The sequence below is a fragment of the Macaca thibetana genome, chromosome 4 (genome assembly GCF_024542745.1).
Source record: "Macaca thibetana thibetana isolate TM-01 chromosome 4, ASM2454274v1, whole genome shotgun sequence".
Taxonomy (NCBI): domain Eukaryota; kingdom Metazoa; phylum Chordata; class Mammalia; order Primates; family Cercopithecidae; genus Macaca; species Macaca thibetana.
In genome coordinates, this window is record NC_065581.1 from 11,218,183 (window position 1) to 11,244,041 (window position 25,859).

At 44.1% G+C, this 25,859-nt stretch overlaps 1 protein-coding gene and 1 long non-coding RNA gene across 4 annotated transcripts in view; one reads left to right on the plus strand and one right to left on the minus strand.

The window, feature by feature from the left end:
• The window catches only part of NEDD9 (neural precursor cell expressed, developmentally down-regulated 9), a 123,594-nt gene that overhangs the window by 42,289 nt on the left and 55,446 nt on the right, over positions 1-25,859 (minus strand). For 2 of the 3 annotated variants that reach the window (XM_050789578.1, XM_050789576.1), the window contains exon 1: positions 5,018-5,470. The exons of the other annotated variant lie outside the window; for it this stretch is intronic. In XM_050789578.1, the coding sequence (XP_050645535.1) occupies positions 5,018-5,029 (12 nt within the window). In that variant the 5' untranslated portion in view covers positions 5,030-5,470. Of the gene's footprint in view, positions 1-5,017; positions 5,471-25,859 lie in introns of those variants that run through there. 3 annotated transcript variants of the gene reach the window in all.
• LOC126953888 (uncharacterized) overlaps positions 1,933-25,859 on the plus strand; it is a 109,103-nt gene continuing 85,176 nt past the window's right edge. Inside the window, exons 1-2 of the long non-coding RNA XR_007725399.1 lie at positions 1,933-2,077; positions 22,940-23,012. This is a non-coding gene — a long non-coding RNA (uncharacterized LOC126953888). The remainder of the gene's footprint in view (positions 2,078-22,939; positions 23,013-25,859) is intronic.

Genomic DNA, 25,859 nt, shown 5'->3' on the forward strand with positions numbered 1-25,859 from the left:
TAAGGTCACAGAGCTATAAGCCATAAGGAACAGAAATGCCTTTCTCCAAAGCCCATGCGCTATCATGTCTCTAATACAAGAACATAAAAGACCAAGTCTCAGCCCCCTCAAAACCTCACAGACCCTAGATCATGCTTTTTATTCAAGGACTTTTCGATCAATCTGCCTCTACGTACAAATAAAGGGTGGGTCTCTCATATTCAGTGGGGTTTACTTAAAACTAAACAGGCCCAGTAGGCAACCTATCTGAGTTACATGTATCCTTTAGATAATGATTTGATTGAAAGAGGTTAATAAGTAAGGTAGTGCTAACAGAGTAGGGCAGAGGAAAAACATAACAGCCTATTTTAGGGATTATAGGACAGTCCAGGAGACAAAGGTTTCAGAGTCTGATTGTTTAAACAGAGTGGCTGGATGAGGAGACTTTACTAGCGGGACTGACGGGCCTCTCAAGTCATGCAAGCACAAAGAGACAGGCAGATAAATGCGGGCAGCGAACCAGGATTTCCCATAGCAGAGTCTAAGGAGAAGGAAAAATGAGGGCTACAGGATGTGCATTAAAGATGTCACATCCATGTGTCGGGGGCGAGGGGGCAGCAATAGACAGGTGGCGGTGAGGGGCCTGGGGAGTACGGGTTGGAAGTAAGACCTACCGAAGTCAGTATTAAAGAAGCATAAAGAAAGCCTGAAAAGAAGAAGCAGAAAAAAAAAGAAGAAGAAGAAGAACCGGTGAGGTTATAAAGCACGAAAGAGGGAGGAAATTTGCAAAAAGGCCGGGTGTGGTAGCTCACACCTGTAATCCCAGCACTTTGGGAGGCTGAGGCAGGTGGATCACCTGAGGTCAAGAGTTCAAGACCAGCCTGGCCAACACAGTGAAACCCGTCTCTACTGAAAATACAAAAATTATCCGGGCATGGTGGCGGGCACTTGTAAACCCAGCTACTCAGGAGGCCGAGGCAGAGGAATCGCTTGAACCCAGGAGGCAGAGGCTGCAGTGAGCTGAGATGGTGCCACTGCACTCCAGCCTGGGCAACAGAGTGAGACTCAACATCAAAAACAGAAAAAAAGAAAAGTGGAGAGGAAGGTGTTTTTTTCAGAAGACTGGAGTGAAGGGAGAGACAGGGAGTCACTGAATTCTGAGAACAGGACTGACGTGTATCCCAGCAAGGAAAGGATGCTAAAGGAATCCTTGGTATGTTACGCACTGTGCAACTTGCTAAATTTGGTATTAGCAGGCACCTTCAGTTCTCTAAAGGCTTTTATCTCTGTGCAGTTAAGCCATTTAGCTCTGCAAATGGGTTTGCTAAATAAATAAACAAATAAATAAATAAATGCATAAATACATAAATAACCAAGTTGATATTTTTCAAAGCAAGTTTTAGTGCTTTTAAATCCATAGATCTCATACAAGGTTTAAAAAGGAAAAGGGCAGGAGTCCTACATTTGGATTGGTTGCAAAAATCATATAGAGAAAAATAAAGCATTTTAAACCAAAATATCAAAGCAAGGAAATAATTGGGAATTTTATAGGTTATACATGACCATATTGACTAAATCAAAGACTGTCTGTCATTATTTTCCTCAGTCTTGCTTGAGAAAATACGAATACTTTCAAAGTCCCTTCCAAAGCACACGGTTTCTCAGCACACACGTTCTCCTTTCCCTGACCTACTCCATTCGACCAGAACACAGGGCTCTGACTTTCGGAATGCAGCTTTCTTAATGGCATTGTAAGCTCCGTCTGTAATTTTTCTTCAGTCAAAACGTTAAAGAATGAATTTGTTGTATGGTAGACGAGATAAATAATTTAGAATTTTAATGTAGGCACGTAAGGGCTCAGAAATTTGGCAAAGCCACAGAAGCATCTCTGCTCAGCCATTAGCAGCCAGGCCAAGTGGCTGCTGAGCCCCGGCCAGGGCTGGGCCTGAGGTGGGCGGGGCCTCGGGCCTGGCAGGCACAAACGGGGCGGGTTCTCGGGGCTTCTGCTCAAACACAGTTGCTCAGAGACCCTTCCATCACCCTCCCGGCAAACAGCACAACCATCCACCTCCAGACCCTAAGGAGCAGCCTTCACTGGGTAAGCAAACCAAGGCCATCGAGGCAATCCCCTAACCCCCCAGCCCCCGCCCAATTAAGAACATGCTCTGTATGTGAAGGGGATTTTGTAGAAAACTCTTAATAAATGAAGCCCCCATAATTTACTATCACATAACCACAGGCTGAATCCCTTCTAAGAGAAATGGAAAATTAAGTACATATGACAGTGACTGCAACCTTCCTGTGGACAAATAAAAAACATATAAGGAAATAAAGACAGACTAGATATGTACTAACCAGAAATGTCTGTCCGGAATAATAGCTTACGTTCCACAGTTCTCAGGATTGTTGCAAGTATGTTGCTGCCTGGCCTGAAGCTGTGTATGTTAAGTGCAAAATAAGTGAAGGTTTGTTGTTCTGTAGTTGTGATCCCTGGGGCAGCCAAACCAGATAATCAGGTTAACAAGGACAAAAAATCTTATAGGGCCTGATTCATAAGTCTTTCAGTGAACATTTTAAGATCTGTGCTAAATTTACAGTACATAGAGCAACGTAGTATTTTAAAGATAATTCTTGTCTCCGGGATTTTACAATCTAATAATTATCTGGTTTTACTACCTAAGTGGCTCAAGTTAAACAAATACCTGCCAAGCGTGCATTTCATTTTACTTTGTAGAGCTACTCTCTTAAAAAGAAATTATCCTGCAGGAATACTTGGGATGAAATAGTCTTAAACTTTCTGGGAAAAGAAAACACTAGCCATATTTTAGAGAGGTCAACGATGGTTCTTTCTCTTAATAGTGGTTCAAGTCATGAGTTCTGGAGCCAGATCGCCTTAGTTCTAATCCCAGCTCACCACTTTCTAGCTGTGTGGCATTAGATAAATTACTTAGCCTCTCTGTGTCATTTGAAATTGAGTATAAAAATAATATCCACCTTATAGAGCTATTGGGAGAGTTGAATATGACAATCTTGTATTGTCACAGTAAGTCTCAATTAATGTTACGTCATTACGTTTGTGTCTCTCCTCTACTTACAATAACAAAATCCTTTCCTGAAGTAAAGCTGTTCATTATTAAAGAGAGAGAAAGAAAACTTTATGAAAAAGGAAAGTGGATTTCTTCAGTTGTTGGTTGATACAGTAGTCATCATAGGGCGTAAGTCATTTGACTGGTCAGAGAAGTTAGCTTCTTTGCCGGTGAAGTTGCCCACAGGCTGATAAAAATCGTGTGTTTACATCATTTGGCATAGTGTTCAGCACCAGTAAGGCCCAGTGGAGAAGCAGGTTTCTCCATGAATGCCAATTGCAGTTTACATTGTCAGTCACTTTATCGGTTGCCTTTAGATTTTCTTTCCATAAAGAGTAAAGCTAAACACGATGAGATCATTGAACAAAAGTGACTTGAGACTTTGTCACTTTCGTCACTTTCTAGATTACGGCACTCAATGTTAATTTCAGCCATTAATACTTTCCAATAATAGACACATGAACATACTTTCTCTTTTATTCTGCAAGCCAGTTCTTATTCAACAACAAGGAAAGGAGGAGCAAAAAAGTCACTCCAGGCTGAGTAATATCTGGTCCTATCATTGTTCTAAATAAGGAAATATGGGGTGACCCACTTTAAGAAAGGTAACTTTCCTGCCAGGTAGAGGGATTTGTTTCTGGTTGCATCCTAAAGTCAATATTAATAGTCTTCAGGATGACCCTTTCCTCTGATCTTCCCTACTGAAGAAGATAATAGCTGATAAAACAGAAATAGCTGATACCTGTGTCTTCAGACAGTGGTAATGTAGGCATTACAATAAAGACTCTCGACATTTAGATTTAAAGCTTTTGAATAAGATTCACAGTTTTTGAACAAAAGCTTTATTATTAAGGCTAGTCAGTGGCTATCAGCTAGACCAAGTATTTACAACCTTACATCAAAAAAGGATGGACCAGAAAAATTTAGAAAAAAAGCGAAGTAGCTTCCAGCTAGTGTACAGTTAATATAAATTGTCAATCCAAAAGCCTAGCACCCTTGCCCAAATCCATCTTAATAATAACACTTTTGTTTAAAATAGCATAAAATAAAATAGTAGCACTAGCACTCATGTCTATTCATCATTCAAGAAAAATCCATGCCCAATTCATTGCAGTCAGCTTTCTTTGTGTCCCCTGGAAGCTGCTTGCCTCCTTAGATGGGAGTGACTTAAAAAAAAAAAGGGAGGGGGGAATATATGGAGCAAGTCAAAAATCCTTTTGGCAAGAAAAATACACAAACAATGGTGTAAAATGCACTGGAAAATAACGCTGCTGAAGTACTATGACTATGACACTCGGTAAGCTTTCAGGCAGTGAGCCAGCCTGAGCCGTCACACTCTCACCCCATTCAAACTCCAATAAAAATGTTTTCAAGAAATGGCTCATACTTATTTATTCCTACATCCAATATCACATAAGGATGTCAACCTTTTCCAGCCTCAGCTGTGTAATCTGGGCTTTCAATTTCTCCCACCAAAAGTGCATATGGCATGCTCCTTCCAAGACCAAACGATTAAAGGAAAGGCTGGAAAACTTTGCACTAAGAGCCAGTCTGAGAGAGACTATGCAGTCCTCATTCCTCCCTTATTACTGCTCCCCAGGGCAGTGGAAGCCAGGCCTGGGGAAGCCGAGGAGACTTGAGCCAATGCCTGCCGCGATTCAAGTCAGACACCCTCTGGTCTCCAGTGGCTGCTGTGAAGCGACTCCAAGTCTTAACTTCTCACCGAGGTATTTCCCCGGCAACTTTCAGAGCAGCTGGACTCGGGAGTACTGTGAACCCCTGGAGTGGGTCTTTGCTTGCCTGCTTACATGCCAACCTCAGTGACCCAGACCCATCTTAGAACTCTCCGGACGCACAAGGGACTGTCACAGTAGGGAACACGCACACACACGCACACAACCGCAGGCACAGCCTTCAGCTTGCAAGGAAACCTGTAAAAGGCACTCTCTTACCTTATACTTCATTTCGGCGGCGTTGAGTTGAGCCGTTTTCCTGCACTAGTTAGACAGCATTAAGCACTGCGGTGCCCGCCCCTCCATTGAGTGCAGCGCTAGAGGAAATCGAGAAGGTCCCGGGCAGCGCCGCTTGTCAGTCGCAGCGCCTCCCCAAAGTCTCTGAGCTCACTGTTGTGACTGAGGCAGGCTGATCGCGGACCTCATTTGCATGCCGCCCCGCCATTGGCTAGTGGGACAAGGTAATGCTCAGGCCCTGCCCACCCCTAATTCTGAAAAACTGACAAAGAACTTGTAATGTGATCTCTTCTTTTTGCTTTATCAGAGGGTGGAAAATAAAACAGAAAGTGGGGAGCCGTCTTGAACCTTACTCTGTCCCCCCGCCCCCGCCAAAGGAGAAGACAGAAAGAAAGAGAAAGAACAGGAAAAGGAGATACATTCTTTTTAAGATTAACCCAAATTTTAAAGAAACTGAATTCACAAAAGCAGTCTGACAGTCGCGCTTCCTGTGATCTAGCAACTCCTTCATAAACCCATTTCGTTTCAAAGCCATTCACCTCACAATCTCTACATGAAACGAACTCCCGGAACAAAAGGTTTTCTGTCTCCGGGCCCCTTTTTACTAACCACCCCTGCTGATACCTCTCTCTCTCTCTCTCTCTGTGTCCCTTTTTCTTTCCCACTCCTCCCGCCTCCTTTTTGTGTGTGTGTGACTGTTTGCTTTTTTTGTTCTTTTCAACGTTCAAAGTACTTCGCGATGTCAGTCTACAAGGAGCTGGAAGACAATTCTCCCTTAGTGAAAAGGAACCCTCTAGCACACGCACCAGCGTTTTCCTGGACAGCTTCTCACCAGGGCCTCAGAGTTGCAGGTCACACATATTGAGCGACCTTCAGTGGCTTTGCTGAGGATAAAGGTTAGATGTGACCTCTCAGATGGGGTTGGCCAGTGCACGCCCTATACATCATCACCGTCCACTGAGTTCTGTGTTTTTTGACGGCTGGCATTTCTAGCTCCAGCTTTGAACACTGCAGTGTTTTTCCTTCTGACCTCTGTCCTGAGGATGACCCATTAACCCACCAACACTTATTATTCAGGGAAACGAAAATGCCCACTGTTTGATGAGCCTGGTTTAAAAGACCAGTCTCTGTCCAGTGAAGCACAGAACATAATTTCTATAAAGGTTCCACTTTAGGATTTCTATAGAGAAAGAATCACCCAGAAAACAGAAATGGTCACCTTCTGCAACTCTTCTCAAGGATAGAGCAGTGAGGCAAAAAATTCCTTTTTCCTAGGCAAGACTGAGACTTGGTGAATTCAGACAATAGCTGTCCCCGAGTGGGATGCACTCCAACCAGACTACATGACTTGGATGGAAAAATCAGCCCTTATTATTATTATTTTTTTTTCCTGACCAAGTTGGATCAGAATCTGATTCCCTTTGCCTGTAACACACAAATTCCCAATGGATGAAAACTCTACTTTTATGATCTAAGCAAAAGGAATGAGAGAGCAGCTGTCCTACAAAAGTGGTTTCCAGATGCAGGGTTGGCAGGTTCGTTTGCAGTTCAAAGTGGCACCGATTCCAGGGACGTGACCCCCCAGGCCATCCTAATGAGGTTGACATATCTGTTCCAACCTGTCTTAGGCCTTACTTTTCCTCCTTTGTCCTTAGAGCAAAAATAAGCCTGAGCAATTGTGCAAGGCCTTTCTGAACACTTACCAAGCATGCAGCATATTGGATCTAAGAATCCTGCAGACTGACTGGAGAGTCGTTAGTTTGCAGGAAATCGTTTTTGGTGTCTGCCTGGATAAAGGAGGACAATGATTCAAAGCCCTTCCCATCTGTAAGATGAGTGTGGTGGCCTCCAAGAGATCTAGATAACATTCCTTTGGCTTCCTAAGTGGTCAAGCTGAATCCTCTTTCTGTTTTGTTTGATGAGTATCATTGAATAAATGAGTGCTGTCCTATTCTATTTTAATGTTTTCAAACAGTTTCCAAAAGTCTGTGCTGCCGGTTTTTGTAATTTCATTCTCTAGCTAGAAGGCTTGGTTCCCAACAAGTGGCCCTCCTGCTTTCCTGTTTCTGTCCTGTAAGGTAATTAAGACACATGTCCCGACGTTCATTTCAAGAAGGTTTGGGTCAGTATATAGTGAGTTGCATAAAGGAAAGCACAAGGGTGTTGGAATCAGGTAAACCTGTGCTGTGCTGGAACCTCAAAACATTTTTAATTTTTTTTTTTTGAGACAAAGTTTCGTTCTTGTTGCCTAGGCTGGAGTGCAGTGGTGCAGTATCGGCTCACTGCAACCTCTGCGTCTCGGGTTCAAGCAATTCTCCTGCCTCAGTCTCCCAAGTAGCTGGGATTACATGTGTCCGCCACCACGCCTGGCTAATTTTTTGTACTTTTAGTAGAGACTGGGTTTCACCAGGTTGGCCAGGATGGTCTCAAACTCCTGACCTCAGGTGGTCCACCCGCCTCAGACTCCCAAAGGGCTGGAATTCCAGACATGAGCCACTGTGCCTGGCCAGTTGAACTTCTTAATTTTGGTGTCCTTCACTATGAAACAGAGAAAATAATAATACCTGCTAGCCTCATAATGAGGATTAAATAAGATAATGTGGATAGAATTTAGTAGTACTTGTTACATTATAAGACTGTAAATGGTTGCTTATTCTTATTACTGCTATTAGTTATTATTTTAATATTAATATCAGATTTATGATATATTATTTTGTTAATATTTTATGACATTAGTGTTATATTCTATTGTAGATTATTTTTTAATTATTGTATTAATTATAGCTAGTATTACTACTAGACTATTGTTGATAAGTGTGGTAGGCATTGAGAAAAAGTTGGAGGAACCCCCTCCTCCATGTGCCATTCTTTCACAGGGCAGCTTTGTCACTGAACTATTATCACTAGAGCACCTAGCATGTGCCAGGTACCTTTCTAGGAGGGGAGGATACAGCAGTAGCCCAGACAAAGTTCCCATCTTCATGGAGCTTACTGTCTAGTGAGAGTTGAGGAAAATAATTAAATGAATGTATAATATGATTTGCAGTGATACATGCTATGCAGAAAAATTAAGCAGGGAAAATTGCTGGAGGAAAACAGACTCGGGTGGGACAGGATGTGTATTATTTTAGATAAAGTGGTCAGGGAAGCTCCTCTGAGGAGATGATATTTAAGCAGAAATCTGAATAATTTGAGGGATCCAGCCACTCAGAGATCTGAGGGATGAGCATTCGGGACAGAAGTGACCCAGGGAAAGGGCCCGCAGTAGGCATGAGCTTAGTGTGTCTGAGAGCAGCAAGCTGTCCGGTGTGCTTAGCGTGGTGTACACGGGGCTGGATGGAGAGGATGAGCTCAGAGAGGTAGGTGGTAGGGAGCTTGGATTTTTTCCTGAGTGTGACATGAAGCCTCCGCGGTGTTTCGAGCAGGGAGTAATCTATTTCTCTCTGTTTTGTTAAACACTCAAGGACAGCAGGCTGTCTTAATGCAGCTTAAATAATGCAGATAGTTGTTACTTTATTCATGTCATTTAGTAGGTTTCCCTCAAAACTCTTCAGGGAAACACAAATTGTCCAGTGAATACAGAAACAATTCCCTTCCTCATTGATTACTATCCGATGCAAAAATGATATTTAAACTGGGCTATGTAATTGATTTATGCAGCAGCCCTAGTATTCCCATAAAGACCCCCCTAAAATTGGCTAGAACTCTGGGGCTCCGGTTCCACCTCCTGCACTTGCCAGCACTCTGGCGGGCATCTCCGCCTGTCATCCTTGCCACCTGCTTGCTCCTCGACCAAGCACTCTTCCTTCCCGATGCTCGTGCAGGCAGGAGTCAGGGAAATGGCACCGGATGCCATTCTAATGATTTTCCAGCTGCGACTGGGCACTGGCATAAATACAGCAAAAAATCAAGAGGAAGCTAGAAGGAAGAAATATTTCTGTTGACAACTTGGAAGGAACCCATGTGACTGCTCTCTAAGAGTGAAGGGCAGAGTGAAGAGCATGTGAGGGCAGGAAGTGACTTTGGAAATCACCTAATCCAGTCACTCATAGAGAGGGCAGAGCTGTCGCTCAGAGAGGTTGAGTGCCTCACACAGGGCCCCACCAGCTTGAGTTATAACAGCAATCAGTGGTGAGGTCAGGTCCCTGAATCTCTTGGTCTGGTCTATTCTAATGATTTCTTTTTAGTGTCTTTGCCTAACTCCCTGCTGTCATCTATCTTCCACATTGATCACTGCATGTTTAATTCCTAGAATACAGAGCCGATCACATTACTAGCATGTTTAAAAACCTCTAATGACACTTCAATGGCTTAGCAAGCAAAATCCGGACACTTTGGTGTGGACCGCCATCTGAATCTACCCTTTCTTTCTCCCTCTACCCCCCACCCCCATCCCACACTCTAGCTGTACTTGGGGGTGTGGGGTTGGGGGGAACTTACTGATTCCAAGATGGGCTTGCACCTTCCTGACTTGCACAGGCAGGCCCTTCTGCTGAGAATGACCCCCCTTCGCTCTTCTGCTGTCAAGTTTGGCCTCAACACTAACTCTTTTGTGTATCCTTGTCTACAACCCCCACCCTACCCACCTCACCCTTTCAGAACTAACTCCTCCCTCCCTTCACTATGCCCCCATTGTACTGGAACACGGCTCTATTATAAGAGCTTTCCACGTTGTCTCATGATGATTTGTTGATGTCTGTTTCCCCAGCTCTGATACGTGCTCCTGGGGAACGGGGTGGTATCTTGTTCATCTCCGTGTCCCCTGTCCTGTTGTATACCTTCCAGGTACATAAATGCTTGCAGCATCAATGAGTAAGAAGATAAATGTAACTTCAAAGAACGTATGTTTATCATGAGGTTCTGTTTGGTGCCCAGGAAGGGAACAGGGAAGACATATTCCGCTGTGTGTTTGAGTTTCGCTGTGAGTTTTCCATTTATTTAAAATGGTGTTAGGATGCACCTTTTCAGAGTCAACTCAAGGCCTGTTGCTAGTTCTGCATCTATGAGCCAAGAATAGCTTTTACATTTTTAAGTGATTGGGAAAAAAACCAAAGATGAGACATGAAAATGATGTGAAATTCAAATTTCGATGTCTATAAATAAAGTTTTATTGGAACACAGCCATCCCTATTTCATGTAGGGATGTCTTTTGAGCTGTAATGGCAGACTCTGAGCAGATGCCACAGAGATGGCAAAGCCCCCAAAGCCAAAGAAAAAGTATTATATGGTTGTCTCTAGAAGTTTGCCGACCCACACTCTAGATTAGTGCAAGGTACGTCTATGCCTGAGTTTAGAATAAAGTACAGATCTTTCCACATCTACAGGGGAACAATCTGGAAGCTGAGTGGGTGCTAGACCAGAGGAACAAGTCCAGTCCTAAAAAGGAACCATTCTAGGGCCATGTTTTATCATTTCTAGTTTAACATTAGTTTTTAAAAACAATCTACATATACCAAAGTTATTTCAAAAATAATTAGAGGCAGCAACTTTTCCAGTCTTTTGCAAGTCTCCAGAAACCTCCCCAAAGACCAGCCATTGAGAGTTTTCTCCTTCAATCCAACTGACCCTTGGTTTTCTCCTTCCATTTAACTGACCCTTGGTTCATTCAGCCTTCACTGAAACCCTCCCAGGTGCCAGGCCCTGTGCCAGATGTTTACAAACATGAGTCCATTTAATATTCATCTCACGTAACACCCCTGTGAGGTAGGTTGTATTGTTCTTACTTTACACTTCACAAAACCAAGACTGGAGAAGTTCTACAGCATGTGCCAACTTACAGGGTGATGGCACGTTTGGTTTATGAACCCAGGTTTTCTGGTTTCTGAGTCTGTGTGGCCCTGACCATGGAGCTATACTCCTGCCAAAGGCTTCCTCTCTTCATATGAATGAATGAATTAATGCACTTCATTATCTGAGCACATGTTTGTCTGCTCAATAAGGTCAAGTCTCCACCCTAGTGGGACTAAGCTCAACTAAGAAACAGCAGGTATTGCTCTCGAGTTGTGAGGAGGGCTGATGCAGCAGTGTAAATACAAACACACACACCCCTTACTCACTTGCACGTTCGAGCCTGTGTGTATGTAGTTCTTCTTTCATCACTCTGCCGCCCTTTGTGGCTCTGCTTGCCTACATCCCATTATGCCTCCCACTTGTACCCCATCTTCTTTATAAAAGCTTTCCTAGAAAAATCTCTCCATTGTTGCTCTCCTCCCTCCAATCTTCCTCTGTATCTCTGGACTCTCATCACCTGTGGCCTAAGTCAGTGCTTCCCAAATCCGATTTCCCTTAAGAAACAATAAGGAGTGCCTAGGCCTCTCTCCTTTAAGTATGAGCCTCAGTAGGCTTAGTATGAGGCCATGGAATCTACCCATTTAAAGTGATCTTCATCCATACCGCACCCAGCGGTAGCTCACACTTGTAATCTGCGCACTTTGGGTGGCCAAGGCAGGAGGATTGCTTGAGCCCAGGAGTTTGAGACCAGCCTGGGCAATATAGCAAGACACCATCTCTTCAAAAATTAAAATTAAAATTAAAATTAACCAGGTGTGGTGGTGCATGCCTATAGTCTCAGTTACTTAGGAGGCTGAGTGGGGAGGAACACTTGAGCCCAGGAGGTCGAGGCTGCAGTGTGACGTGTTTGTGCCACTGCACTGCAGCCTGGGAGACAGAGTGAGACCCTGTCTCTGAAAAAATAAAAAATAAAAAATCTGCATATGATCTCCAGTCAGTTTTATGTGTATGACACACCATTCAGTGCTTGGTATTGCCTTACACGGTTTCCTTTGTGAGAGTTGCTTCTCCACAATGAGATTCTGAGCAATTTATAGAAGAGGGTTCTGTCTTTTCTTTTGTTGTACCCTGTTTTGCACCTATGTCGGTGACTGAATCCCATCTTTTGTCCTCTGAAAGCCCTGTGTCTTTTCTGTGCACACGGCCTTCACTGAATTCAACAGGGGGAAAAATAAGCCACTTCTCAGACGGCAAGGGAAAGAGCTCTTCTCACTTCAAGGCAATAAACCTCTTTTATCTGCTGAACTGGTCAAGCTCTTGGAATGAATGAAAGCCTATTATTAGAGAAAAGCCTAAGAACAGTCTTAATGCTTGATTCCTTATATGCTGTGAAATGGGGCTTTCATTCACTTTCCCTCCACTAATATTTTGGCACAAGAGACCTCATGAAGGCTACCCGACCTTACCCTCAGCTACCTCTTTAGCAACAGTGTCCTAGGAACACATTCTATTTTCTGAAAGACTTGTTAAGGCAATATTAAAAAAAAAAAAAAAATAGGCCAGGCACGGCAGCTCACACCTGTAATCCCAGCACTTTGGGAGGCCGAGGTGGGCAGATCACAAGGTAAGGAGATTGAGACCATCCTGGCCAACATGGTGAAACCCCATCTCCCCTAAAAATACAAAAATTAGTTGGGCGTGGTGGTGCACACCTGTAGTCCCAGCTATTCAGGAAGATAAGACAGGAGAATCGTTTGAACCCAGGAGGCGGAGGTTGCAGTGAGCCAAGATTGCGCCACTGCACTCCAGCCTGGGTGACAGAGTGAGACTCCGTCTCATAAAAAAAAAGAAAAAAAGAAAAAAAGAAAGAAATTTGTTTCTGCAGATGGAGGGTAGTGTTTTCTAAAAAGGCTCCTTGACTCATGATCCCTGAATTTCTTCTCATTTGGTTCCCTCCTAACTCATTTCGCTCTCAAGGACAGGCTGCCTGGGGAGGGTGGGGCGCTAGGCAGCAGAGAATGGAAGCGGTTTCTCTAGATCTTCTAGGTTGCAGCGATGTGGTGGATCTCCACGCTGTGAAGACTTTACGAGGGCCTGGTGCCTCTTACCACTCAGCCGAGCTTGAGCAGGCTATCGCTGTACAGCGCCTTACAACCACCACTCCTACTGAGCCCTCTTCCTGCTGCTCTCCGCCTTCTATCTCTTTGAGGTGGCTTTTAATTCTCCCAAGAGTGAAGTGCTAAAATGGGATGTCTTAGGCCCCTCCTAGCTCTTGATAAACCATGAAATAGTACATGTAAAACCGTGTCACTACCATGCTACTAAAAACCCAGCCAGACCACCTAAAGTGGAGTGATTATGGGTAATATCTTGACTTGATGTTTAAAAAACTGTGCGATTGTGAAGTTTTGATGTTTAGTGTTATTATAACTGTGGAATACTTAATTACTACCTTTTTTCTTCAAGGAATTGAAAAACGTTGACAGATTAAATTAGGTGTTAAATAAATGCACTCGACTCTAGTGAAATGTGACAAGCAATTGTGAAGCTCTATTTTAGCGTTTTCTTTATATGAAGGACTTGGAGAAATTAACTTAAAGGTGAAGTGATAAGAAAAATTAGAAACGCATAAAGATTTAGGCTTATTTATCTCCATAAATGTGCAAGGTTCACATTTCTAGTATTTATGTGCCCCCAGCTAGGTAAAGGCATGGAGTTCAGTGGAAAAAAAGGAGTTTAATAGTAAAATTGTGCAGACTGCCTGCAAAGCGCCTCTCCTGTTTTCTCTAGCCGTGAGATGTTCTCTTATCACATGCTTTAGTGTGTCCAAAGAAACAACTTTTTATATGAAACTGTCATGGAAATCTTTTCTTTTTCTTTTTTTTCTTTTTTTCTTTTCTTTTTTTTTTTGAGACGGAGACGCTCTGCCGCCCAGGCTGGAGTGCAGTGGCCGGATCTCAGCTCACTGCAAGCTCCGCCTCCCGGGTTTACGGCATTCTCCGGCCTCAGCCTCCCGAGTAGCTGGGACTACAGGCGCCGTCACCACGCCCGGCTAGTTTTTTTTTTTTTTTTTTGTATTTTTTAGTAGAGACGGGGTTTCACCGTGTTAGCAGGATGGTCTCGATCTCCTGACCTCGTGATCCTCCCGTCTCGGCCTCCCAAAGTGCTGGGATTACAGGCTTGAGCCACCGCGCCCGGCCGATGGAAATCTTTTCTGCTAATAGAAACTTCACACTGTGGATTTTTACAAAGGTTGAGGTGATCTGTCAATATCGAATAAACAGGAATTCCATGGCTGAAATGAGAGTGGCTGTCCCCTCTTTCCGGAAGCACTGCCCGGCACAATCATCTTGGTGCAAAATACCTATTAAATGACGGGGAGCAAAGGCATCAGGTCTTCTTCTTGCTAACCCTCTGTGCTTCCTCTGCATGTTCTTACGTTTGAAAAGTCTTCCTGCCTTCTCTGGCACACATGTTAGCACTTTCTATGTGATGTCATGTGGCGTAAGACATGATCTTTCCTTCTTGCCATGGCATGACGTCATGTGATATGATGGGACTTCATAGCCCTCTTCCACTCTCCACGTCTTGCTATTGTCTAGCTGGACTAAGCAGAAAAGGCTCATGGATTGTGTGCCTAAGCTTCCTAGCTGGGTCAGATGTTCTATTTTCAGTCTACTTCCGAGCTTTGCCATTCTCCAGTGCACACTGGCCTCCGGAAGTCATCTTCCACACCAGGCATCTAGCATAGCTCCAGGGGCGGAGGTAGGGACGGCACAGAGTGGGGGAGAAGGGAGTATTTTAAACACTGAATGACCACTAGTAATGCCCAGGGTACATCATTTCTTCAGGGGCTGGAGATGCATTTTCTCCCCTTTGTGCCCTAAAAGAGCCCAGCTGACCCGGCCCTCCAAGAAGGTTTCCCTCCCGTGCCCGGCTTCTCTCATTGGCTGAGGCCGGACAATCTCCAGCAGGCCCCGGGCCCTGGGCCTCTGGCCTGTCTGGCCAGCCCAAGCAGCCGCCAGCTGGCGCTCATGAGCGCATAAAAGGAATCCGGATAATACAAGGTCTGGTGGAGAGGCGGGTGAGAGGAATGTGGTGGGGAACACAGCACACCCTGCACGGTTCAAGCCAAGCTTTTGAAGAGTTTGACTCGTTTTAGAAAACAAACAAAGTGCTCCAGCTATCAGCAGTCTTTTATTTTGTCTGCTAGAGGAATGCCTTGCCAGAGTGGGCCGAGGACTGGGTGGTGGTAAAGACACCAGTGTCCACCCTTGACTTGCCGAACGGAATATGGACGGAGCATTGCTTTTTGCCCACTAAGCCCGGAAATAAAGAGCAGCTCTCTTCTTTATACAAAAAGCCGAAGGGGGGCCCGGCAAGGAGCATGCACAGGGCTTGAAGTCTTGCTCACTGGTACCCCTGAGCTTTACAGGCACTAAGTGTAAGTTCTCTTAACTTGCTGAAGGCCTAGCACCCTGTGATTTCAGACTTGAGGATGTAGACAAGGGAGTGTCGCAAGGGTGCTTTTGAACCCAGGGCATGCAGTTCTCCTGATTCATGCTCTAACCCGCTTTTGGAGCTTCTGGTCTTAGGAGGGGTGGAGAGTAGTGACAAGAAGCAATGCTGTACCCTCCTGGGCCTAGCTGACAGAGGACATGTCTTCCCCCCGGTTTTCATTTTGCCATCTTAAAATTACTCTACGTTTTCAAAAGTCATCACCTGTGCAGTCTGGTCACCAAGCCAAAAAAAAAAAAAAAAAAAAAAAAAGGTCCTTCCTTTTTATCCAGATAGCTCTGTGCAATTTTTTCTCTCCTCTCAAGCCCACTCTGGGACTCGGCTCCCCAACCATCCCCTCTCTCATGTGCCCCCTAATCTTTCCCACCCTTCTCTCTGCAAGTAAGTTCAGGTCTTCCTTACCCTGAAAACAGATTCACAGTTCCTTGTTCAAAAAGCTGGAGGCCAGACGAGCTTGTGGAATGCAGAATATTTCAGATTTTAGAAAGAGATTTAGAGCATATACCACATATTATAAGACACTCCCAGTGAAATCCATGGCTGCGTCCCATAAGCAAAAGCATGCATGTTTCAGCAATCGAATCTACAAAGAGTCATGCCAAGTGGTTAAAAGAATACACATCACCTCGGGCCAACTCCAGTCAGGCTGTGCTGCTGAGTGAGCTATCAAAATACCCCAGATTTTTACATTTTGTTATTGTGGATGAGTGAATATGAGCCACAAACAATGTTCTCTGGGTCTTCAGGATCTTCCCCTTGCCACCTCTCCTTCCCCAACACTGACCAAGTGCCCTCTATCTTTCACTTGCCATGACCAGAGAGTGGGTGGTCCAGCATCCTGGCCTCCTGCTCAGTCCTCCAGGCATCTGCTTCTGACCCCTGTTCCACCAATAACCATCAAAGCCATTGATGCACAGAATAGGAGTAGTGTTGAAATTACTAGAAAAAAGAAATGAAAAAGACTTGCAAAATGCCAGCCTTGATGATGATGATGATGATGAGCATGATGATAACTGAATTCAGCTGATAAAAAATCACTCTTCTCTAATGGCTGTCAGAGCTTCTAAGCACTAGTTCGCCATTTCTGCACCTACCTGTTGGTGAGCCTGTCCAGTGTGTGGCCTGGTGCAGGTCTGCAGATCACATTTGAGGAGTCCTGCTTCAGGGAACCCCCAGCCTCCATTGTCTAAGCTGGGGACTGTTCTCTGCCTGCCAACTCTTTGATCTCCCCTCAACTCCTGAAACTCCCTGTTATTTCCCCTGTTATGAAATTAGCTCCTTTGGTTTCCACAGCAGTGGGCTCTTCTGATTCTTCGACTTCCCTTGCCAGTATGTTTCAGTCTTCTTTTCCGGAGCCTTTCTTCAAGGTTCCATTCTCAGCCCCTTTTCCTTGTGTATTTTCTCCCTCATCTATGTCATGCTCTCCAATGACTTTTTTTTTTTTTTTTTTTGAGACGGAGTCTCGCTCTGTCGCCTGGGCTGGATGGAGTACAGTGGCCGGATCTCAGTTCACTGCAAGCTCCGCCTCCCAGGTTTACGCCATTCTCCTGTCTCAGCCTCCCGAGTAGCTGGGACTACAGGCGCCCGCCACCTCGCCTGGCTAGCTTTTTTGTATTTTTTAGTAGAGACGGGGTTTCCCGTGTTAGCCAGGATGGTCTTGATCTCCTGACCTCATGATCCGCCCGTCTCGGCCTCCCAAAGTGCTGGGATTACAGGTTTGAGCCACCGCGCCCGGCCTCCAATGACTTTTACTCTGATGACAATCACATCTCCTAACCTGTGTTTTGAGTTCCAAACCCTCATTTTCTACTGCACCCAAATATTCCAGAGGCATCTCATAAGCTCCTTAGAGTCAAATATTGGGATGATTAATTTTATATATTAACCTGGATAGGCCATGCGTGCTGCCCAGATATTTGATCAAACACTAGTCTAGATGTTAAATGTTGCTATAAAGGTATTTTATAGATGAGATAACATTTAAATCAGTAGACTTTGCATAAAGTAGATACCCTCCACCATGTGGGTGGGCCTCATGTAATCAGATGAAGGCCTTCAGGGAAAAGAGACTGAGGTCCCCTGAGGAAGAGGGAATTCTGTTCCAACAGCCTTCAGACTCAAGCTGCAACATCAACTCTTCCCAGGGTCCACATGCTATGGGTCTACCCTGCAGATTTTAGACTTGGAGCCAATTCCTTGAAAACAAACCAATCTTTTACTTTCTTTCTCTCTAGACACACACACACAGACACACACACACGTGCATGCACGCAAACACATGCACACAGACAGACACACACATGTCCTGGAGAACCCTGATTAATACACATGTGAATGGTAAATTCCCTTTGAAACAGCATCTGTTTTAAACCATTCTCTTTCCATTTATGACCCTACCAGTCACCTAGAATCAAAACCTCAGACTGATCTTTCATTTCTTTCTCTCAACTACTTCCCACATCCAATCAGCTGCCAAGCCACATCAATATTTAAATATCAATATTTAAGACATAAATCACCTCCTTTTCATTCATCCACAAAGGGAGAGTCAACCACCACTCAGGCCTGGTTGGTCATAGAATACATCCTCTTTTCTATAGTGATGAATCTGAGAACTTGACATGTAACTCGGAGTCAATCCAAGCTCTTCTTTGAGATTTGTATGGGAAGCCTGGGAGAGATACGGCTTCTCTGTCTTTGGATCATAGACTGTAAATGCGTGTTTGCTGGTGAATATCTTTTTCCCCTTGTAGAGACAGTCAATAGCAAGAGAGAATGAGTCCATGTGCAAAAAGAAGCAAAGACATTTAGAGTGGAGAGATGGAGAGAACCCTAATCCTGTTGTCTGTGCCTTTGGATCCAGCCGTGCCTGAAGTCTACTCTTAGACAACTCAATTTAGAAGGCCATAAATACACTTTCCTGACTAACCTAGCATGAGTTAGATTTTTTTCACCTGCAATGACAGCGTGCTGACTAACCCTCTACCAGGAAGTATTTTCCTAGAAGGCAAAGACTATACGTTATTCATTTGCACCCCCTGTGGCAGCACACACAGGGTCTTGGAGATTAAAGGTACTCAGTCAATATGCTGTGTTGAACTCCCAGCTTGTCTTTGAGGTATTAGCCACATTGTGAACTTTGTGTGTGGGAGGAGAGGGAGACATGACCAAAAGGAGCATTTTCCGTGGCTGCTATGATGGCAGAAATAGAAATGAAACTTATGTATTAGGAACATTCCAGGGTGATGGTGGTTTGGAGCACGGTGACCCAAAGGCGAAGAAGATCCAGCCTTTTATTTCAGGTTCATTGATTTTAATCCACAACTTTAACAATGAAAGGAAAAGCAACACATATTTTCACTATTATGTGTGGGGTAGCAGCAGCGTTTTGTCTACCTGTAGATCTGTATAAATATTTATATTACATTTCCTTGCCAATTAACTAGTACTTGTTAATCCCTACTGAGATGTCATTCGCCCATCCACCAATACTTACTAATTGCCCAACATAATGCTAGGCACCTTGGGAGCTACAAAGATGAATAATACCTAGAGGCTGCCCAGCTTCTTAAATACCTATTACAGTAGCAGCCAACGCGGCTGCAGGAAGATAAACTTGTGTTGGGGGAAAAAGAAATCACACCATAAAGTTATGTAAGTTTCTATTTTAAAATCATCTGGTTCTAATTTACTAAATTTAATGCTTTAGAGCCAATGCCAAAGTGCTACATTTGATTTGTGGAAATACTTTAGCACATTTTTCCATCGTGCTCTTGTACAATATATTTACCACCCTTTTGTTATGGTTAGAAAGATTATGGACCTTAAAAAAAGCCCTCTTTATGAGCTTGCTGATATTTTGTCATAAAATGCCGTAAGATGGAATAAGTCTAGTAAACAATAATATTCACTTAGGAGCATTCCACATGGTTTAGTTTTTTTTTTTTTTTTTTTCTTTTTCTTTTTAAATTTAACAAAGATATCCATCTGGAAAATGGATATTTAAAAACTTTCACTATGCCAAACCACTTCTTTTCAGGGCAGACAGTATTGTTTTTTTTTGGGGGTGGGGGAACGGGGAGGGATGGGGATGGATATTTAAATAGCAGTCATACTGTGCTATACTGCTAACACAATAGTAATGTTAATATCAAAGGATAAAAGGATGTCATGGACCCAGACTTCCAAGAGGGGGCTTATAGAACATTCCAGCAAAATGAACTGAATGTAAGATATCAACCTAAGTGCCATTTCCGTACTGGCTCGGGGCCTGGCATAGTGCAGCAGGGAAGAGGTACAACTTGCCTCAGGTTGAGGGAGTTCCTGGGCTGCTTCCATCTCTCTCGTCCTCCCTGACAGGCTCAGTCCACTGCTATCATGGGTTCCAGTGACAGGCAAAGGCAGATGGATCCCAGGTCCCAGGAATGAACCATCATGATGTGGTCCCCCAGGCCCCAGGCTTCACCAGTTACCTGGCAGGGCAGTACGGCCGCTATCCTGTGGCCTATTATGGAATAATCAAGATCTCTCTCCAGCATTTTTTGCTGAAGCCTCCGTGACAGACTGCGGTTTAGCCAATGAAGCCTGCCTTGAATTTTCACAGTGGCATTTAAAGTTCGAGTGTGGACCCATTTTGCTCCTGCTTTCGGGCTTTGCTCAGCTTACCAAAAATGAGAGGTTTTTCACTTCACACCCACAGAAAACAAGATGGCAGCCCGGGAAACTCCCCCTCTGCCTTGCAGCATTCTATGTCCTTAAAACGAAGGAACCTCATTTGTTTCAAACAGAGCTTAGACATCTGTTACAAAGGAAAGGCTCCAAAGGCTGGGCCAGTCAACATGTTTCCTATGCAACAGGCTCTCTTTGCCTCCAGTTACGTGACTTAGGATGCAGGAGTTCAGACGCATCAGAATGAAGGATGTGTGACTGTTCATGGCTTCCGGGCTTCAGATGACTGTGTCCTGCAACCTCCTACATCAAGATAAGGGTTGCTTGTGAAGGGACATTCTAATGTGGCTCTTCCCTGCCCCGCCAAACAAGATTTGTGCTCCCAACTCCCTTGCCTAGAAGTCCAATCTTCCCATCTCCCCTTGAAAACACTGCAATATGAAATGAAAGTTTAAAACAGTAACCAAGTAAAGAGAGCATCATGATCTCTCCCTCCTTCTGAATTCCTCTTTGGAATATCTCTTACTTTGCTCTTCCAGTCAATTCATTCCTCCCTGCATACTCAGCTCAAGTCTGTAAGTCTGTCCTCCTAAAATTGACTCACCTACATAAAATTCACAATTTTAAAGTGTACCCTTCAGTGTTTTATAGGATAGTCACAGAGTTACAGCAACATCATCACTATCTACTTCTAGAACGTTTTCATTGCTCCATAAAGAAACACCATGCCCAGCAGCCATCACTCCCCATTTCCCCCCATGCTCCCAGACCTCTGGCAAATAGTCATCTCATTTCTGTCTGGCAATAGCAATTTATAACTGACTTCATGCATTTTTATTTTAAGCCTGATTTCAAAGGCTAACACAAACATGAGATTGGCTGTTAACATTTTTGTATGTATTTCAAAAGATGACTTCAGTTGCGTGAACACATGTATACATTTAACACATGCAAGGGAACATGGAGTGATAACAGCCAAAAAATGGTAATAAAATAGAAAAGAAAAGCAAAATTTGGGGTGTGTGTTGGTGAAGGCTTTTGGAAAGAAAGGAGAAAGAAGGTCCCATGAAGATGGGAGATTATTCCTTTGTAGGCTTTCCACTGGGACACATCTAGTTTTCAGATTATTTTGATTTAGGCCAGGTATATTATCTTCATTTTTAAGAGTTTTTTTAACTCATAAAGAGTTTTTTTAAAAGCCTCTTCATTTTAAAGAGTTTTTTAACTCTTGAAAGACAATTTTTGGGATATAGAGCTGAAACTTTCAGGGTGCCATTTTTTTTCTATAAGATCTTCCCAAAAGAAACATTTAAAAAGATGATGTATATACCACTGCTTACTTAAAAAATATAAAAACAGTAGATTTGAGAAGGAAAAAAAAATAAAGAAATAAAGGACAGCCTTTACCATGTACAAGTCATGTGCCAGATACAGCTAAGTGCACCATCTCTTCTCCATAATGATGAATCAGGGAGGGGTTAGTAATCCTACATATGGAACCTGAACCTCAGGGAGTGACTGCCTTGCCCAGGATCACAGCAAAGATCTAACCAAGGCCCATCTGGCTTCAGACCTCATGCTTATAACCTTGTTATTGGTTTTGAACAACATTGCAGTTCTATGTATTCTCAAACTGGTTCCCCAAAAGTATCCTAATGAGAAAATTGATGTTGTACAGAAAACAGCAATAGGCATTATTACATCTTCTGGTCTTGGAGAACAGCTGGACAGGGAAGCGGCTTGACTGTTCTGCTGGCTGTTCAGGGTCCTCCTGGCTTCTGTGGCCCTCCGTTCTTAATTGTAATATCAGAGCCTTTGACCTGACACATACCCAAGGCCAGGCCCATCCAGAATGGTCAAGTTCTGGTTGGCACTAAGCCCCCAGCACACCAGTGCTACCCTGATCTCACTTGGCTCTGGAAACTTGCTCGATGGGAGACTGAGGCTCCACCTTGGCCCTGGAATGGCCATGCTACCTGCACATGGCTCTCCCTACAGTATTGGTCTCTGAGGACTTGGTGAAGTGTCAGCCGTCTCTTTTGCCAGCTACCTGCCCTCTCCTCCATCTGATCATTGAATAATGATGCTCCTCAGTCCCTGCCTTCTCCTTCTCTTCTCTCTCCCCAGCGTTCACAGTCATTCCAGCTATTCACCTGCCAATGACCCACTAGTTTTCATCCCCATGATGGGTAATTTTATATGTCAACATGACTGGGCTGCAGTGCCCACGTATTTGGTCAGACATTATTTTGGATATTTCTGTGAGGGTGTTTTGGGGTGAGATTTACATTTAAACCAATGAACTTTGAGTAAAGAAGATTGCCCTTCATAATGTTGGTGGGCCTCATCCAATCAGTTGAAGGCCTAAATAAAACAAATATATATTGAGTCCTATAGAGTTAAGTTTGACTGTGAGTAACAGAAAAACCATAGAAGAATGAGTTTAAAAAGACAGAAGTTAATTTTCTTCTTATTTATTAGAATTCCTGGGTTGGTTCAGGTCTCTATAAAGTGTGTAGAGACCCAGGTTTCTCCTCCCTTGTGCTTTGAAATCCTCAGTACAAGGCCCAAGGCAGCTCAAATTCTAGACATCACTTCTAAATAGCATCTTCCAGCCAGCAGGAAAGAAGGAGGTGAAAAAAAAGTGCCTCCTCCCTGAAAGGTGCTCCTAGAACCTCCATTCTCTTCCCATTAGCTGGATCTTGGTCACATGGTCACAGCTAGTTGCAAGGGATGCTGGGAGGTGTAGTCTATATTCTAGGTGGTCATTTCATGACTAAGGAAGAGGACATTGGGTATCAGAGGATGACTGCTAGTATTGGCCACAAGTACCTACTGGGTAAATATGTACAGTAGATCCTCCATAACTGTTTGATAAATGTACATGTGCCAGGTTTTGTTTGCCTATTTGGATAGACCTCTGCTCATGGTAGGTAGTCATGCTAGGGCACTGGGTAATAGAGTGCATTTCCCTCTTTCTGCCTGCAGGTTATGTTCTGTTGGCTCGCGTGGGCTTCCTTCTAGCCCCTGTGTCTGGATCTGCCCTCCTGGTACACACATGGTGAGTGTGGAGATCATGGTGAAGGCACCCAGAGATTCCTGCCACAGGCAGGTCTTTTCCAGCTTTCTCCAACCCACAGCAGTGCCTGGACCATAGCTGTCTGGGTCCTGAAGTGGGCAGTGAGCCCCCTCGCTGCCTGTCACTTCACAGGAACAGATGTGCAAATGACTGGCTGTGGCCAAAGACGCAGTCAGACATCCACCCCAGGAGCACAAGTTCCAGAAAGAGGGAGGGAGAGAGAGGTTGAGACTAGAGGAGGAATGGGCCTCTGCTGGCCTTTCTCCCCACTGGCCCCTGTCCTTGGAGGTCAAAGTCAGTGTAAAGTCATAAAATTTTGTGAGATGCTGGCCCTGGGTGAGGGTTAGAGCCCCCATGACAAGCACAGTAGCCAAAGCCTAAATCTAATTTGACATACCATGAAAATGAGGCAATTGTATGTTGGCCTTGCTGGAATCCCCATGTCACCCTCCATTAATTTCTTTGTCAAGGTAGTTTCCAAAATCTCTTTTCCTCAGCATCATAAATGCTAGGGGAAAACATCCTCAAGTATTCTTAACACGCCGCAGGGGAGAGAGGCTGCTAACTGCCCAGAATCACGTCCTGAATCTACCGAAGACACTTTTGCTGCCTGTCCTATGACCAGAGAGTTCTCTGGCGTCCCTTCGCCAGCATGCCATTCTCTGCTAACATTCATCCAGTGGGAATCGCTCCTCCCCAGGTCCCCAGGAGAGACCTGGAAGCTGAGTCCAGCCCTGGCTTTTGAGCTTGACAATGACTGTTCCTTTGGGATAAAGGAACTGGAAATGCACTGTGGGCACAGCGCCCCACATCCCATCTCTCATTCCGTTACACTTTGCCACTCTAGGATGTTTCGAAGTTCCCATTTGCAAATCAATTTAACAAGGTTCCAGTCTGAACCCACTGGTTAACACCATTAAAATGATTCTTCTTACTAGACTGGGGGAAAAAACTACACACCTGCAAATTCCTTACTACCTTTAATCATGAACTTTGAGCCAGTGTTCCATATTTTAATTTCTCTAGGTACTGGGCCTGTATTTTCCACCTATGAAAATGTCTCCAAAATTTTGCTGCTGTAAGGAGATTTAAGGAGATGATGGGGTATAGGATAAGTGACTGTTTAATTTGAGCTTTAAAGAAATATAACCTACAATGGAAAGAATACATCTTATCCTTTAAAAAATGTTGTTGTGTAAAAACTGGCTGGCTATTATTTCATTCTCTTGACCTTAATTCTCTCAACATGGAAAAGTCAGTTCAAATGTAACCAATATGGTCAATCCTATACTAACATTTCAGGAAAGATAGTGGTTACAGGAATCAGTAAAGGTGTTTTGCTGTAGGGGTGGTGGCAGTTTAGATTAAATCACCTTTATCTCTTGTCCTCTACTAATGAGATACCTATGGTGGAGACATTTCAGAGAGCTTAATATTAAACAGATATGGATACTGGAGTCCAGGCTGGTTAGGTGAGGAACATAAATCCATACTACAGAGGAAATTGACAACCTTCCCTGTGCGGAAGTTGTGTCCTGAGGCATCTTCCTCCATGATGGTCATGGTTTTCTCTCTCCTCTCTAACGTGGGCAGGACTCACATCAGGATCTCAGTTTTGGAGGTGAGAAAGCTGAGGCCCACTCATTATCTGTAGGAGTGATTTGCCAAGGCGGCAGGGCAGTTCAGACCCGACTCCAGCTTTCCACGTTCCAATCCAGTTCCTCCCCCAACTAGGCTCTTTTCTAGTGACCCACGAAAGCTTCTGGCCTCAGACACGGTGCTCAACCACTTTAGGAGTTTAGGAACAGTGCTACAAGAGGAAAACAAAGCAAAACAAGGAGCAGGCAAGGTTTAGCTGGAGAATATGGTCCTTTCTCTGGTGTTTCTAAAAAGAAATGACCCTTTGTGTTCTAGCTGCCCTCAGGGTCTTTGACTAATTTCTCTGTGTCTCAGTGCCAGGGGTGGCTGAATGCTGGGGTCTCTGTGCTGCTTCATGTCTTGGCATGACTCTGTATGTGTGTTGCGGGGGGCAGATGGTGAGTGATGGGCAAAATTCTCCCCTCACCTCCTGCTTGCACTTCCCATCAATGCAAAAGCATATCTGGGTGCTTTCGCTCCACCTCGGGGTTGAAGGCTGTGTCGATTCCTGTCAAACACAGATTATATTTTGCTGTTCCATGTGAATCAGGGCTTGTGTTAATATCTTCTAGCTGGGCGCTGTGGTGCTCTCTCAGCTAGATCTTCATTTCACGTCTGTCCTGGGGCTCTTAGCTATGCCAGCGGAGCCCTCTGGAGAGCCGACGGGTGTTCTCATTTTCTATCAGCCTGAGCATGTCATGAACTTTCTGGCTCACTGGGAGTTGAGAATACAGATGAACATAAAAATTGAGAAAAGCTATTGGAGGCTCTAAGAGGATGCCAGTCAAGCAAAAGAATAGTAGGTTCCTATTGCAATATTGGAACCAGCTCTCACATCCCAATTTCATAGTAACTCATGTATTATCTCTGTTTATTTTGAATGCTTCAGCAAAATCTATGTTAATAGAATTCTTTATGGATCTGAGTAGGCTATCCATCCTTTAAACAAATTAACACTGCCCACAGCCACCTCCCATGCCTCCTGGAAACACCGCCTTCTATGGTCAAAGAAACCCTGTAGAGAGCAGAACAGAGCTTGTAGGAAATAGACATTTTAGGTCCATGTCACTTACACTATTGAGTTATATAGAGCCTTCTGCACAAGCAAAGCATTATTATCTTAATCAAAGCTGAAAATGACAAATAGAGGACAGAAACAAATTCCTAGCCTGTAGTTTCGTTTTCCCAGGA